Consider the following 15112-nt stretch of genomic DNA (forward strand, 5'->3'; position numbering starts at 1 on the left):
TCTTGCCATACATTGGAATACCAATTTTTTTTTACTTTCTTTGGCTTTTGGGGGGCCTCCACCCAGCTCTCTATGAATCACACATGGAGGCTTATTCTCTCTTAAGCCAGGCCTCAGCTTACTTTCCCTTTTACTAGCCAGCTGATGACTGTCCCCTAAAGTCCTCTCTCCTTGTTCTCTCGCTCCTTCCTTCTATTCATCCTCTCTGCCTGCCAGCCCAGCCTGTCCTTGCTCCTGCCTTGCTCTTGGCCATTCAGTTCTTTATTAGACCATCAGGTGTTTTACACAGGCAAAGAATCACAGCTCCACAATTAAACAAATGCAGCATAAACAAAGTAACACACCTTAAAATAATGTTCTGCAACATATATATAAAACTGTAGACATGTTTCCCACCAAACCCTACAAGATAAATGCTATTTATCTCCTTTTCATTAGAATATTTTACCATACATATATTTTATTCCACATGATTGGTACTCAGTCAGACACACTAAATGACCATTCACCTTTATTTGAAAAGCTGATTATGAGAGACTAGAGAGATGTATCAGCAATTAAGAATACTTGCTGTTCTTAGTTAAGAACCCAGGTTCGGTTCCCAGCACCCACGTGGCAGTTCTTAATGAAGAACCCAGGTTCGGCCGGGTTCGGTGGTGGCACACGCCTTTAATCCTAGCACTTGAGAGGTGCAGGCGGATCTCTGGGAGTTCAAGGCCAGCCTGGTCTACAAGAGCTAGTTCCAGGACAGGCTCCAAAACTACAGAGAAACCTTGTCTCAAAAAAAAAACCAAACAAAACAAAAAAAAAATTTTAATTAAAAATAAATTTTAAAAAACCCAGGTTCAGCCGGGCGGTGGTGGCGCACGCCTTTAATCCCAGCACTTGGGAGGCAGAGGCAGGCGGATCTCTGTGAGTTCGAGACCAGCCTGGTCTACAAGAGCTAGTTCCAGGACAGGCTTCAAAACCACAGAGAAACCCTGTCTCAAAAAAAACAAAAAAAAAAAAAAAAAACCCAGGTTCAGTTTCCAACACCCACATGGCAACTAATCTGTAACTCCAGTTCCAGGGGACCCTAAGTGAGTTCTTGTGCCTCCATGGGCACTGCATGTACAAGGTTCACAGACATATATGCAAGCAAACAATACAGAAAATAGAAGTAAATTGTTCTTTTTTTTTAACCTTTAAAAGCCAGTTAACATTTAAAATAGAAACTATTTTTAAACTTTATTCTGGCTGTATCTGCCGTCTCTGTTTTTAGAATATCTCCAGAGTGTATGTGCGGGAAAGTAAAAGACCATGAACAGGAGGCTCTGCCCAGAGCCCTGAGTCAGCGTGGAAACGAGCAGAGTCAGGTTGTGCTTGGCAGACAGATTCTAGCATCTCTTCCCTCCAGCCCACAGTGTGAATCTGAAAAGACAGAATGAGGGCTGAACTTTTCCCCCTTAATCATATAAATTCACGCCTTTTTTTTTCAAGGCTAGCCTTTAAATAAAGAGGTTCCAGTTGTCTATTCAGAAACTCTTGGGAAAGGTCCTTTCATCCAGTGTTGAAGCGTTGGTGCCCGAAGGCCACTCTCACCAATTAGATTAGCTTTTCCAGCTGGCTGAATATTAATGTCTTGTAAATTATTTGAAGGAATCACACCTTCTAGTTGCCTAGCACTGTGACACATTGACACGTTCCCAAGTGAGTGCACTTTCTTTTCTTTTTTTTCTTTTTTACCTTTGAGATGCAGCTGACAAAAGCATAGTCTAAGCAAGAGTTTCATGCCCAGTGAAGCCACAGACTGGGGTCATCCCAGTGCCTGCGATGTTGGGGCCAAGTATGGGCTTTGAGCCAGAACTGAGTTAAGTCAAGAAACTCTGAAGCTCTAGACCCAGATTCTACTCTCCCAGTGAGTTGGTAAATACTTTTTAAATAAGTGGAAAATTCCAAACACATAAAATGAAAATTAAGAGTCATTCCTCAGGTTCAGTAATTATCAGCTCGTGGGTAATCTTGTTCCATCAGTATCGCCCACTTCTCCAGTTCATTCCCAGCTCTGACTATTAACTGAACCTCATAATCACTTTATTATTGTTTCAGGTGGTACTGAGTAGAGCACATGCTTAAAATGTGGAAGGCCCTGGCTGCAGTTCCTAGCTCCTCAAAATAATAAATTAATCGGTTGAGTCACTTCTTGGCCTTTTTGTGTGGTCTTTTCAGTGTGTGATAAAGCCCCTGTCTCGGGCACTAGGTGAAGTGGATTGGAGCAGGGAGATGGGACAGGATCTTACTTTATCTACACAGCATGCCTTGGAGTGGAGCACACAGCAAAAAGTTGGAAGGCCAGTAAATTAATATTTCAGTTGGTAGTTCTAAATGGAAGACCTGTTTCTTTTTTTTTTTTAAGTCCTAATACTCCTCTCCCCCACCCCTTCCGAGACAGGGTTTCTCTGTGTAACAGTCTAGCTGTCCCAGGCTGGCCTCGAACCCACAGAGACCTGCCTTCTAAAGTAAATCATCTAAAATAACCTTTTGAGGTAGCATCTTGACATTATTTTACTCCTGAATTGCCTCTAAAGATTTGGTTTGCCTATTTCGGGGTCTTTCTGCTTTAGATCCTTTCCTGCTATTGTGGTTTATGTAATTTACCGGCCTCTGGCCATTATCTGACCTCTAGCTGAAACGTAAAGTTATTATATAAGAACCGAAGGATGAACTCTTCACAGGACAGAAAGCATTGTATGCAAATCTTATAGTTATTTCAAAGGGTCATTTTCAATTCCTAAGTGATGGTGTACATCCATAAGTCTAGCTTTCCTGGAGGGTGAGGCAGGAGAATTACAAGTTCTAAACCAGCCTGAGTTAAAAATAGAGAAGTGCTGTCTCAAAAAAAAATTTCTTTTCCGAACTGACAAAACAGCTCAGGCAAGGTCACCTGCTGCCATGCAGGACAACCTGAGTTTTATCCTGGGATCTATGCAGAAGGAGAGAACTGACTTCCTCAAATTGTTCTCTGACCTCCACAAACTTGCTATAGAATGTACATACATGTACACATACATACACACACAATAAATAATTTTAAAATTTTTTGAAAAAAATATTTTCAAAAGCTAAATTTCATTTTTCATAAAAATTTCCTGCCCTAAAGCCATTAGTGATGGCCCGTGCCTTTATTTTATTCCATGATATTTATTGAGCTCTACATTTTTCTCTGCTCCCGTCCCTGCCTCTCCCCTTCCCCCTTAAACCCTTCCCCAAGGTCCCCATGCTTCCAATTTACTCAGGAGATCTTGTCTTTTTCTACTTTCTACTTCCCATGTAGATTAGATCTATGTAAGTCTCCATTAGTGTCTGCATTGTTGTCTAAGTTCTCTGAGATTGTGGTTTGTAGGCTGGCTTTCTTTGCTTTATGTTTGAAAACCTATGAGTGAGTACATGTGATAATTGTCTTTCTGTGTCTGGGTTACCTCACTCAAAATAATGTTTTCTAGTTCTATCCATTTTCCTACAAAATTCAAGCTGTTGTTATTTTTTTTCTGCTGTGTAGTACTCCATTGTGTAAATGTACCACATTTTTTTGTCCATTCTTTGATTTAGGGGCATTTGGGTTGTTTCCAGGTTCTGGCTATGACAAACAAAACTGCTATGAGCATAGTTGAGCACATGTCCTCGTGGCATGATTGAGCATCCTTTGGATATATACCAAAAAGTGGTATTTTGGGGTCTTGAGAAAGGTTGTTTCCTAATTTTCTGAGAAATCACCACACTGACATCCGAAGGGGCTGTACCAGCTTGCATTCCCACCAGCAATGCGGAAGTGTTCCCTTTTTCCCACATCCTCTCCAGCATAAGTTGTCATTAGTGTTTTTGATCTTGGCCATTCTTACAGGTGTAAGATGGAATCTCAGAGTTGTTTTGATTTGCATTTCTCTGATGACTAAGGATGTTGAACATTTCCTTAAGTGTCTTTCAGCCATTTTAGATTCCTCTGTTGAGAGTTCTCTGTTTAGTTCTATACTCCATTTTTTTTATTGGATTATGTGATCTTTTGGTGTCCAATTTCTTGAGTTCTTTGTATATTTTGGAGATCAGACCTCTGTCTGATGTGGGGTTAGTGAAGATCTTTTCCCATTCTGTAGGCTGTCGTTTTGTCTTGTTGACTGTGTCCTTTGCTTTAAGAAGCTTTTCAGTTTCAGGAGGTCCCATTTATTAATTGTTTCTCTCAGTGTCTGTGCTGCTGGGGTTCTATTTAGGAAGTGGTTCCCTGTGTCAATGCGTTCAAGTGTACTTCCCACTTTCTCTTCTGTAAGGTTCAGTGTGGCTGGCTTAATGTTGAGGTCTTTGATCCATTTGGTTTGAGTTTTGTGCATGGTGATAGATATGGGTCTATTTTCATTTTTCTACATGTTGATATCCAGTTATGCCAGCATCACTTGTTAAATATGCTTTCTTTTTTCCATTTGATATTTTTTGCTTCTTTATCAAAAATCAGGTGTTTGAAGATGTGTGGATTGACATCCGGGTCTTCTATTCGGTTCCATTGGTCCTCCTGTCTGTTCTTATGCCAATACCAGGCTGTCTTCAGTACTGTATCTCTGTAGTAGAGTTTGAAGTCAGGGATTGTGATGCCTCCAGAAGTTCTTTTATTGCTCAGGATTGTTTTGGTTATCTTGGGTTTTTTGCTTTTCCAAATGAAGTTGAGTACTGTTCTTTTGAGGTCTTTGAAGAATTTTGCTGGAATTTTGATGGGCAGGTCCGTGCCCTTAATCCCAGCACTTTGAAGGCAAGGGCAGTTATATCTCTGAGAGTTCAAGGCCAGCCTGGTCTACCGAAAAAGTTTCAGGATAGCCAGGGCTACACAGAGAAACCCTTTGTCAAAAAACAAACAACAACAAAACAAATGTTTTGTAAACTTTTGAGTTGTAAAAGTAAGGAGGAATTATTCTATCCTTTTCTCCTATTTCAGAGCTAGTCTGGAAGAAACTATACTGAGAGGTAGAACTAGGGTGTCACCCTTGGTTTGAGCCATTGAACTCTAACTTAGACTCAGTTTTTGTCCCTCTTACCCAAATAGAACTTGGCAAAAATTGAGGAAATAGAATGAAGAAACAGAAGAAGAGAAAGAAGTTCAGTAACTTCCGGGTCCAAATGCCCTGCTCATAAAATCTAATAGTGGACTGTAGAGTGCTTTGGGGACAGGTGTGAAGGGTGACCAACCAGCCAGACCAGAGAACTCAGGAGCTCAGGGTATGAGGGCCAGACAGTAGTAGTAAGGACTTCCCAAAGCCCCTGGTGATCCAGTGCGCAGCTGCGCGTAAGAGCCGCTCAGGGTAACTATCTTTCGTGTTCTTATGAAACATATAGTAATAAATTGTCTTACAGTTTGTGAAGTGCAATATAAGTAAGGATGTGGGTCAGGCATATGGGTACACACTTGTCCTCCAAAGACTCAAGAGGCAGATGGGAGAGTGCATGACCCTGTTTCAGGAAGGAAACAGATGCTTTTAAATAGAAATATGAACATGACAGATGAAATGTCTCAGTGGAAAAAGGTGCCTGCCACAAAGCCTGGTGACCCAGGTTCGACCCACATGGTGGACGGCGAGAACTGACGCTGACTTCCCTACACTGTGGCGTGTGCACATGCGCAAATACATGTAAAGAGTTCTGGATATGAATATGAGGAAAGAACAAAGACAGCCTTTCCAGTGTGCAGGACTTAAACAGTAGTCATGGGTGATGGTGCTGCCCAGCTCTTGGGAGGCTAAGGTAGAAGGGTCGAGTATTCAGGCTTATTCACAGAGTAGAATGGACAAGGTCAACTGAGCTTCTAGAGGCCTTATCTCAAAAAAAAAGGAAAGAAAAAGAAAGACTAAGCAATGCATCCTTGCTGCTTCTGCCTCTCCTTGTGAAGCACCCTTAGAAAGGGACTCTTGAGAGACGAACCAGTCACAGTCTTCTTGTTTCTCACCATTTTAGAATGCTGCTTCTAAATTACCTGGGCAAAATTGGGTCCAAAACTCCTCTGATGGCAGCTGCAACATTCTCAGTTGGCTGGAATACTTTCGCTTGCTCAGAGTCGTTGGAGAAGCCGCTAAACTGGCTGCTGTTTAATTACTACTTGACAACTTGCCTCCAGTCTTCAGTTAAGAAGTAAGTCATATTTAAACTTTTTGTTGCCAAACATTTTAGATTACACAATCCAGCAGTATGAAATTTTAGAGTTTAACATTACCAGTATATGTATATTTATTTATAAACATATTTATTACAGTACTAAAATATTCTTTATATTATGGATGCATACCAAAAATCATAAGGTAAAAATATAGATAAAATGAAGGTGGGCGGTGGTGGTGCACACCTTTAACCCCAGCACTCCCAAGTGGGATTCAGAGACAGGCATGTCTCTGTGAGTTTGAGGCTTGTCTGTTCTGCAAAGTAAGTTCCAGGACAGCCAGGACTGTTAGACAGAGAAACTCAGGTTATCGGGTTTGGTAGCAGGCACCTTTACCCACTGAGCCATCTTAGACCCTATCTTGAAAAACCAAAAGAAAAAGGCATAATGTATTCTTTCTGTGTTTGTGCCCCTCTGTTTGTTTTGCTATTCTAAATTATTCTGAAAACTACATTAGTGTGGAGTGTATTTGGTGATGTTTGGGCTGTTTCCTTAGATTTTCTGGTTGTCAGTCTTTTTCAAACCTAATTCTTTCTCAAGGTAGTATGTTAAGAATGTCCTGTGTGGTGGTAAACCCCTTTGATCCCAGTACCCAAGAGGCAGAGGCAGGCAGATCTCTGTGAGTTCAAGGCCAGCCTGGTCTAAATTGTAAGCTCCAGGACAACTTGGGCTACATAGAGACCTTGTCGCAGAAAAACAGACAAACACAAGAGTGTCCCATGTTGAATAATCCAGCTCTTTAAGCATGTTCTTACAAGCATAGTGTGTTTTAGAAATGGGAGCATGTGAGCTGGCAAGATGTGGTAGTGTCAGTCTGTATGTGGTAGTGTCTGTCAGTCTGTATGTGGTAGTGTCTGTCAGTCTGTATGTGGTAGTGTGAGCCTGTATGTGGTAGTGTGAGTCTGTATGTATGTGGTGGTGTCTGTCTGTATGTGGTAGTGTCTGTCAGTCTGTATGTGGTAGTGTCTGTCTGTCTGTATGTGGTAGTGTCTGTCAGTCTGTATGTGGTAGTGTCTGTCAGTCTGTATGTGGTAGTGTCTGTCAGTCTGTATGTGGTAGTGTCTGTCTGTAGCCCCAGCCCTTGTGAGAGGATGGGAGGCAGAGGTGGGGCTAGCCTGGTAAAAGCGGCAACCCATACCAAAGCTGTCTTCTAACCTCGACATGTGCACACGTGTGTATGTACACACACACAGACTTTAAGCAAACTTAAAATTATTTTCATTATACTTTTATTAACTTTGTGTGGACAGTATGCTAAGTAGGTCAAAGAACTGTCTGTGAAGAAATTCTTTCTATCATGTGGGTCCAGGCCAACAGGCTTGAGAGCATATGTCTTTACCACTGAGCCCAGCAAATACTATTTTAGTACCAGCGTTGTGCCCTGTACTAGTTAGTCTGTTTCATTACCTGTTCTTATGTATTTTAGGTATGACTGAGGTAGAGATTACCTCAATTCTTAGTTTGGAATTTCTTTTGTTCTAGGCACCAGCATATGTTTGTCAAACAAATCGACATGGACCAGGTCATGAAGGTAAGGGGTAGCTTTTCCTAATATTTTTATTTCCTCTTATGACTCCAAGGGTAGATTCAGCCTGGATTTGTTTTTTAGGCTAAGTCTATTAGAGAGTTTGATAAACGATTCACCTCAGTCATGTTTGGATACCGAACAATTGATGATTATTACACCGACGCCAGTCCAAACCGCAGACTGAAGTCCGTGGGAATCCCGGTGTTGTGCCTGAATGCCGCGGATGATGTCTTCTCACCCAGCCATGGTAAGAATCTATCTGTCTACACACTTCAGTGTGAATTAACTGTTCTTTCAAAGACATCTTTTAGTTTGATTTCTGTGTATGTCTGGGTGCGTGTATGCCCTGTGCGTGTATGTCTGTGTGCGTGTATGCCCTGTGCGTGTATGCCATGTGTGTGTATGCCCTGTGTGCGTGTATGCCCTGTGTGCTGTATGCCATGTGCGTGTATGCCCTGTGTGCGTGTATGCCCTGTGTGCTGTATGCCATGTGCGTGTATGCCCTGTGTGCGTGTATGCCGTGTGCGTGTATGCCCTGTGCGTGTATGCCCTGTGTGTGTATGCCCTGTGCGTGTATGCCTGTGTGCTTGTATGTCTGTGTGCGTGTATGCCGTGTGCGTGTATGCCGTGTGCGTGTATGTCTGTGTGCGTGTATGCCCTGTGCGTGTATGCCCTGTGCATGTATGCCCTGTGCGTGTATGCCCTGTGCGTGTATGCCGTGTGCATGTATGCCTGTGTGCGTGTATGCCCTGTGCGTGTATGCCCTGTGCGTGTATGTCTGTGTGCTGTATGCCCTGTGCGTGTATGCCCTGTGCGTGTATGCCTGTGTGCGTGTATGCCCTGTGCGTGTATGCCCTGTGCGTGTATGCCGTGTGCGTGTATGCCCTGTGCGTGTCAGTGGCCGTAGAGGTCAGAAGAGGGCAACAGATGCCTGGAACTGGAGCCACCAGACATGAGTGCTGAGAACTGAGCCCCAACTGCTGAGCCGTCTCCCCAGTTCCTAGTTTAACTTTGAAAATGTTCTTTTTAAGGAAGTACAGCAGTCATATAATGTCTTCTATTATAATTTTTACTAAAACGCTACCTGCATGGAGCTCCATGCCTATAATCCCAGCCCTTGGGACACTGGCGCGAGAAGAAGAAATGAGCTTGAGGCCTGAACCCTGATAACTTTAATAACTTCCAACCTGGGCCAGGAAGAGAAGAAGAAATGAGCTTGAGGCCTGAACCCTGATAACTTTAATAACTTCCAACCTGGGCCAGGAAGACATTATCTTGAAACATAAAAACAAGCAAATAAAAGTTAGCATTTAGAACTTAGTATCAAAGTACTTCAGACCACATGAGCAGTGTTTTCAGGGTTCCCTTCTGCTGTCAGAGACTCAGGCCCAGTGAGAGCTGATTGTGTGTTCTCGTGTTTATGGTCTTTGGTTCTTGAAGGCAGGGCCTTTGGGCAGATTATGCTCTGGCATCTTTCCCTGGGGAGAGCACCTCATTTTCCTGGAGTTCCAAAAAAAAAAAAAAAGTTGAAGTTTTTCTTCCCCTTTAACCTGAAAGAGGACTTGAAACTTTAGAAACACAATGTCCTTGAGTATTTCAATGCTGGAAGCAAATCTGAGCCAAAAATTTATTTCTAAATGAAAATAGATTATAGTTTTTTTTATTTCTCCTGGAAAGACTAAGGAAGAAAATTATTCCAAAATTAACTTCCATACTCTCTTAATTTAAGAATAGCAGTTGGGCAGGAAAGATGGGTCAGTGGTTGGAAACATGTATTGCTCTTGCCAAAGTCCCAAGTTCAGTTCCCAGCACCTACATCAGGCAACAGGAAATCACCTGTAACACCAGACCTATCACCACCTGCTGGCCTGCACAGGCACTTCACTCATATACACAACCTGACCCACACATGCGTAATTTAAAATAACAAAAATAAATTTTAAAAAGAAGTCTCCTAGGGGGCTGGAGAGATGGCTCAGTGGTTAAGAGCACTGACTGCTCTTCCGGAGGTCCTGAGTTCAATTCCCAGCAACCACATGGTGGCTCTCAACCATCTGTAACGAGATCTGGCGCCCTCTTCTGGCCTTCAGGCATGGAGGCTGAACACTGTGTACATAATAAATAAATCTTAAAACAAAAAAAAAACTATTAAAAAAAAAGAAGTCTCCTAATTTAAAAACCAGCAATAAGCATACGTATTTGTTTATCAAACATGTATGCCATCTTACTAACTTACAAAGTAGTCTTACAAACTTCAGTATCAAAAGGCTTGCCCTCCTACTGTTGTGTAAAGATTTTATTTTGTTGTTGTCTACACAGGATGTTATTCTGTAACCCAGGCTTCCCTGGAACTCGTGATCCTCCTGCCTCCACCCCCATGTTGTGGAGTGTCAAGTGTGAGCCATCATGCCTGGCTCCAAAAAATCTTTTTAAATCAATTGTAAGCTTTAATGTGTTTGGGTGTTTTGCTTTCATGTGTGTCTGCACCTGGTGCCCACAGATGCCGGAAGTGGGAATCACAGCTCCTGGAACTAGAGTTACAGATGGTTGTGAGCTGCCACGTGGGAGCTGGGACTCAAACCTGGGTCCTCTGGAAGATCTTAAGTGCCCATAACCACTGAGTCATCTCTCCAGCACCTCAAGAAAAGAATCTTTTATTTTCTCCAAATACTTAATTAAAAGCATTTATTTTGGGTTCGGCTGGAGCTCAGTGGTAGGGTGCTTGCCTGGTTCATTTGAGGCCCTGAATTCAGCCATCACTAAACAGAATTACCCAGATTCCAACCCTAACGATTGTGTTGTAAAGTTTTAGAACATCCCAACGTACACAGATGCCTTAAATCGCCCATGGCTTCTCTGGAGGTCACGTTTACCCAGAGGTCATTTCTAATAACTGGCACTTTGGGCCTTCCCTTGTAGATAAGAAAATGAAAGCTGGGCAGCAGTGGCGCACGCCTTTAGTCCCAGCACTCGGGAGGCAGAGGCAGGTGAATCTCTGTGAGTTAGAGGCCAGCCTGGTCTACACAGCGAGTTCCAGGACAGGCTCCAAAGCTACAGAGAAACCCTGTCTCGAAAATCCAAAGAAAGAAAAGAAACTGAAACTGGCTTTGGTGTCTGTTAAATTACACAGTGCTCGCTTCGCATCTTTTCACTGGGTCAGATCTGATGCTTCTCCATCCGTTTTTATCCTTTGCTGCCTGTGCTACAAACAAGAGTTTCCCAGCATTCAACCTGACCCACAAGGGTGAAGTTCCAACTCATTGTTTCCTGTTTTTTCCCAGGCCCTTAAAACAGTCTTACCACATAGTGGACAATTGTCTGCAGCCTGCGGGAACAGGCAGCCAACACCCTTCACAAGGCTGGGCTGTCTGCAGTCAGGGTTAGATTCTCTCAGAGTGCTGGGGGGAGCCCGGTGGGAGAACTTAGATTGAGTATTCACGAGGTCCCCAGTTGGCCTTTGGGGCATGTGCCCTGCACTTGTGGACGCACACACATATTTTATTTTTCCACTGTCTGAACACTACCACCTAGGAGAAAAAGAAAGCAACTTTAATTCATGACCTTGAAGTTTCTGTTTAAAGTTAACGGGACAGGGGTGCACAAACACTGCTGTTCCTGTGAGTTAACAGATTAGGGGTGCACAAACACTGCCGTTCCTGGGGAGTTGTTTTATGTCACTCTAGAGCTGTTTTCCAGCTGTTTGAGAAACAGAGAATCAGAAAGACAGGAAAAAAAAAAATATATATATATATATATATATATATATATATATATATTTGAAATCTGGGATTTCAAGTCCTTTGTACAGTTATCAATCATGAATCATGTTTAGACATCTAAATTCACATATGAGCAAAATTACACTGAATGGATTTACAACTCTCACAAAGGTTAGCTTAAGTTTTAATTTCAGAAAACAAGAATCAGCCTGTGTTTTTATTTTGTTTTATCTGGTCTTTCTAGATGTGTTTGTGCACGAGTATCCACGCACTCTCACGAGTACTACAGAGCATTAGGAAGGTCTCAGTCAGTTCCATCACTGTGCCATGTGGGTCCCAGAGACCAAACCCAGGATATCAGGCAGGGGACAAGCGCCTTGGTAGCTGAGCTGTCTCACAGCCAATAAACAGCCTGCACGTTAGGTTATGTAAAATCTTGGATTGATTCCTTTAGAAATAAGGATCTAGTAGAAATAGGTATTGTTATAGGAATATAGATGATTGTATAAATTAGTCAAACTCAGTCCATTTAGCCACACTCATCACAAATATTTGTTTAATGATTAGAATGTTTTTACTGATTAGAAATGATAAAGTGTGCTTTACCTAACAATGTTAATGCTCTCTCTCCCTCCTCTCTCCCTGTCCTTCCCGCTCCCACCTCTTTACCACCAACACCCCATCTTATGCTTTGATCCCTCAAGCTATCCCAGTAGAAACTGCTAAGCAAAACCCTAATGTCGCTTTGGTCCTTACTTCTTATGGAGGCCATATTGGTTTTCTGGAGGGAATCTGGCCTAGGCAATGCACTTACATGGATCGAGTCTTCAAGCAATTTGTGCAAGCCATGGTGGAGCATGGACATGAACTCAACAACATGTAGTTCCTTGGGCACATTAAGTCTGAGCCACTTTGTTGGATCACCTCAGCTCAATGCACATGTCAACTCTGGAGTGTGAAGCTGGCAAGCCAGCAGATGGTGAGGAGGTCCAGTGCTGTGGGAAACAAAACAACTTTGTAGCAAGAACTAAAGCTAGTGTAGATTGTTCCTGCTGTAGCTCTTATTTTTACTCTGCCTTACCAAATACGACCTTAAATTAAGTAGTCCTTATAAACATGAATTGCACTTAACCAAAACTATTGTGTAAAAGATTTTAATCCTCAGGGTTTTCGTTTAGACTAGTATTGTTAGATTACCCAGTCCAGTGACTTAATGACTGTTAAGAGATTGTGATGATTTGAATGTAAGCTCTAAGCGGGCGTTCCTGAAAGCTCAGCACTGACCAGGGACACAGCGCTGCACCGCGTGTGTTCTGACCTGAGAGGGCAAATGCAGCCCTTAGACTGCCTCCTGTACCTGCTCTTTTATCCTGATAATATTCAATTAGGGCTGACCTGTGTTTTATAATTATCATTTACATGCTTATTTTTAAAATAGTACATGTGCATACATATATCACTATATTAAAATAAATTCTATCATTTTAAGTTGTTTCTTTGTGAATTTTTATCTATAGAAGTAGAGCCCTGTTGGGTGTGGCAGCACACAGGTTTAATCTCAGCACTCAAGAGCCACAGTCAGGTGGATTACAGTGAGTTTGAGGCCAGCCTGGATTGTAGTGAGCTCCAGTCAGCCAGGGCTGCAGAGTCTCAAAGAAAGAAAAAAGGCCCAGAGTGAAATATCTGAAAAGTATGCAATTGATAATTTCATGAATATATTACCAAGAAAACTTCTTACTTCACTGTTTTCAGGATATAGACTGACGTCATATGCCACTGAAGAACACTTCAGGCTGGGGCACTTGCCTAGCATGCAGAGAGCCTCGGTTTAATCCCCAGAACTACATAAAATTGAGCACGCCGCTGAGCATGTAGCCTGTAATTGCAGCACTGTGGGGGTTGTTCAAGGGCCAAGAGTGGAGAGGGGCCACTTTGGGCTACAGGATATTTAATTGGGTGGAAAGGTATCACAAGCTCGCCCCCCACACACACACACACACTATGTGTAATAATTTTTTTTTTTGATTTTTCGAGACAGGGTTTCTCTGTAGCTTTTGGTTCCTGTGCTGGAACTAGCTCTTGTAGACCAGGCTGGCCTTGAACTCACAGAGATCCACCTGCCTCTGCCTCCCGAGTGATGGGATTAAAGGCGTGCACCACCACCGCCCGGCTATGTGTAATAATTTTTAAAATTAAGTTTAAAAATAAAAAATAATTTAAGCATCGGGTTAGTTAGCTCAGCTGAAGAGTGTCTGCCCATGTCCAAGGCCCTGACTTCAATCTTCCAGTACCACGGGAAAAAAACAACAATAATTTGGTAGTTATTGGCAAATTCCTTTTATAGAAGTTTTGCCATCTCTGTGGTCCTGTCTGCAGTACTGCCATCGTAAACTGTTTTGTTTAGTCCTGGCTGACCTAGGATTCGCTATGTAAATCAGGATAGCCTCCAACTTACAGAGATCCACTGGCCTCTTCTTTCCAAGACTGAAATTAATGGTGTGTGCCATCAAGTCTGGCTCTCAAACTGTTTGAATTTTGAGGGTTTTTTTGTTTTGTTTTTGTTTTTGATACATGTCTCTTTATGTAGCCTAAACTGATCCCAAACTCTCAGCCCTCCAGCTTCAGTTTTCTGAATATCTGGGATACAAAGTTGTAACCATGCCCAACTCCAAAACTATTTGTTAATTGTGTGATAATTTCATAAGTGAATATATTTTGATCAAATTCTTCCCCTCCAGTTCTTGCTGTAGCCACTCCAGCCTTTTTTATGTGCATTGGTGTTTGAGCTGCATGCATGTCTGTGTGAGGGTGTCATAGCTCTAGAGCTGGAGCTAGAGGAGTGTGAGCTGCCATGAGGGTGCTGAGTTAACCTGGGTCCTCTGAAAGAACCACTGAGTATCTCTCCAGCCCTCATGTGTTCTTTTCTTTTCTTTCTTTTTTTTTATGAAAGTGAACTCACTTAATGTCAGGTCTTCCACTGCGACATGAGCAGCCTAGCAGGGTCTGCCTCCAAAGAGAACGAGCCCCCCCCCCCAGTAGACATTCACTGCCAATAATGCCCCCAAGGCTCAGGAGCCATCTTGTGGGGAAGACTGAGAACCAGGGGTCGTGGAGAACTGAGGAAAACTGTGCAGCAGCTGTGCACAGTGAAGGCACTCGGCCTGACGAGGAGCATGGGAGAAATGAAGAACATATTGACAGACTGCAGTCTCTGATGGGGAAGCTGCGTGTCCCAGAAGCTCAACATTGTTATCATACAGCTGACAATGAGATGAGGGTTGTTACAGATCAACAGAGACAGGGTTTGTGCTATACGGCTGGATCAAGGAATCAGATTTAGCTCCTCTAGATAGGAGTGGTCTCTGCAGAGGTGTAACAGCGTAAACAAATGCAGACAGATTGTAAAAATATATATATATCTATAGCTTTAATGTAGAAATAGACTTACAGAACCACCGTTCCTGCGGAGACCAGGAAAGCAGAAGCAATGGCTGGGAGCACGCTTGCCAAATTTATAGGCAGACATTAGCCCAAGGCGAACACGCCCCCCAAGGGGCTGGACCTATCCCTACATCTCCCCTTTTTGTCTAAATAAGACAGAACCAAACCAAATACAACTATATACAATAACAACAAATAATAAATATAACAAACAATATTGAGAACAAAATCTTTGCTAAACATTCTATCTCAAGG

At 42.6% G+C, this 15112-nt stretch overlaps 1 protein-coding gene across 1 annotated transcript in view; it reads left to right on the forward strand.

Annotated features, from left to right (window-relative positions):
- Positions 1–12904, forward strand: part of Abhd3 (abhydrolase domain containing 3, phospholipase) — a 49668-nt gene extending 36764 nt beyond the window's left edge. The window contains exons 6-9 of the mRNA XM_041660099.1: positions 5971–6144; positions 7652–7700; positions 7779–7944; positions 12121–12904. Of these exons, the coding sequence (XP_041516033.1) occupies positions 5971–6144; positions 7652–7700; positions 7779–7944; positions 12121–12299 (568 nt within the window). The 3' untranslated portion in view covers positions 12300–12904. The remainder of the gene's footprint in view (positions 1–5970; positions 6145–7651; positions 7701–7778; positions 7945–12120) is intronic.
- Positions 12905–15112: the final 2208 nt, after the last annotated feature.

The sequence above is a fragment of the Microtus oregoni genome, unplaced genomic scaffold (assembly GCF_018167655.1).
Source record: "Microtus oregoni isolate MIOR12 unplaced genomic scaffold, Mior012 000011F_ref0000422, whole genome shotgun sequence".
NCBI classification, from domain to species: Eukaryota; Metazoa; Chordata; class Mammalia; order Rodentia; family Cricetidae; genus Microtus; species Microtus oregoni.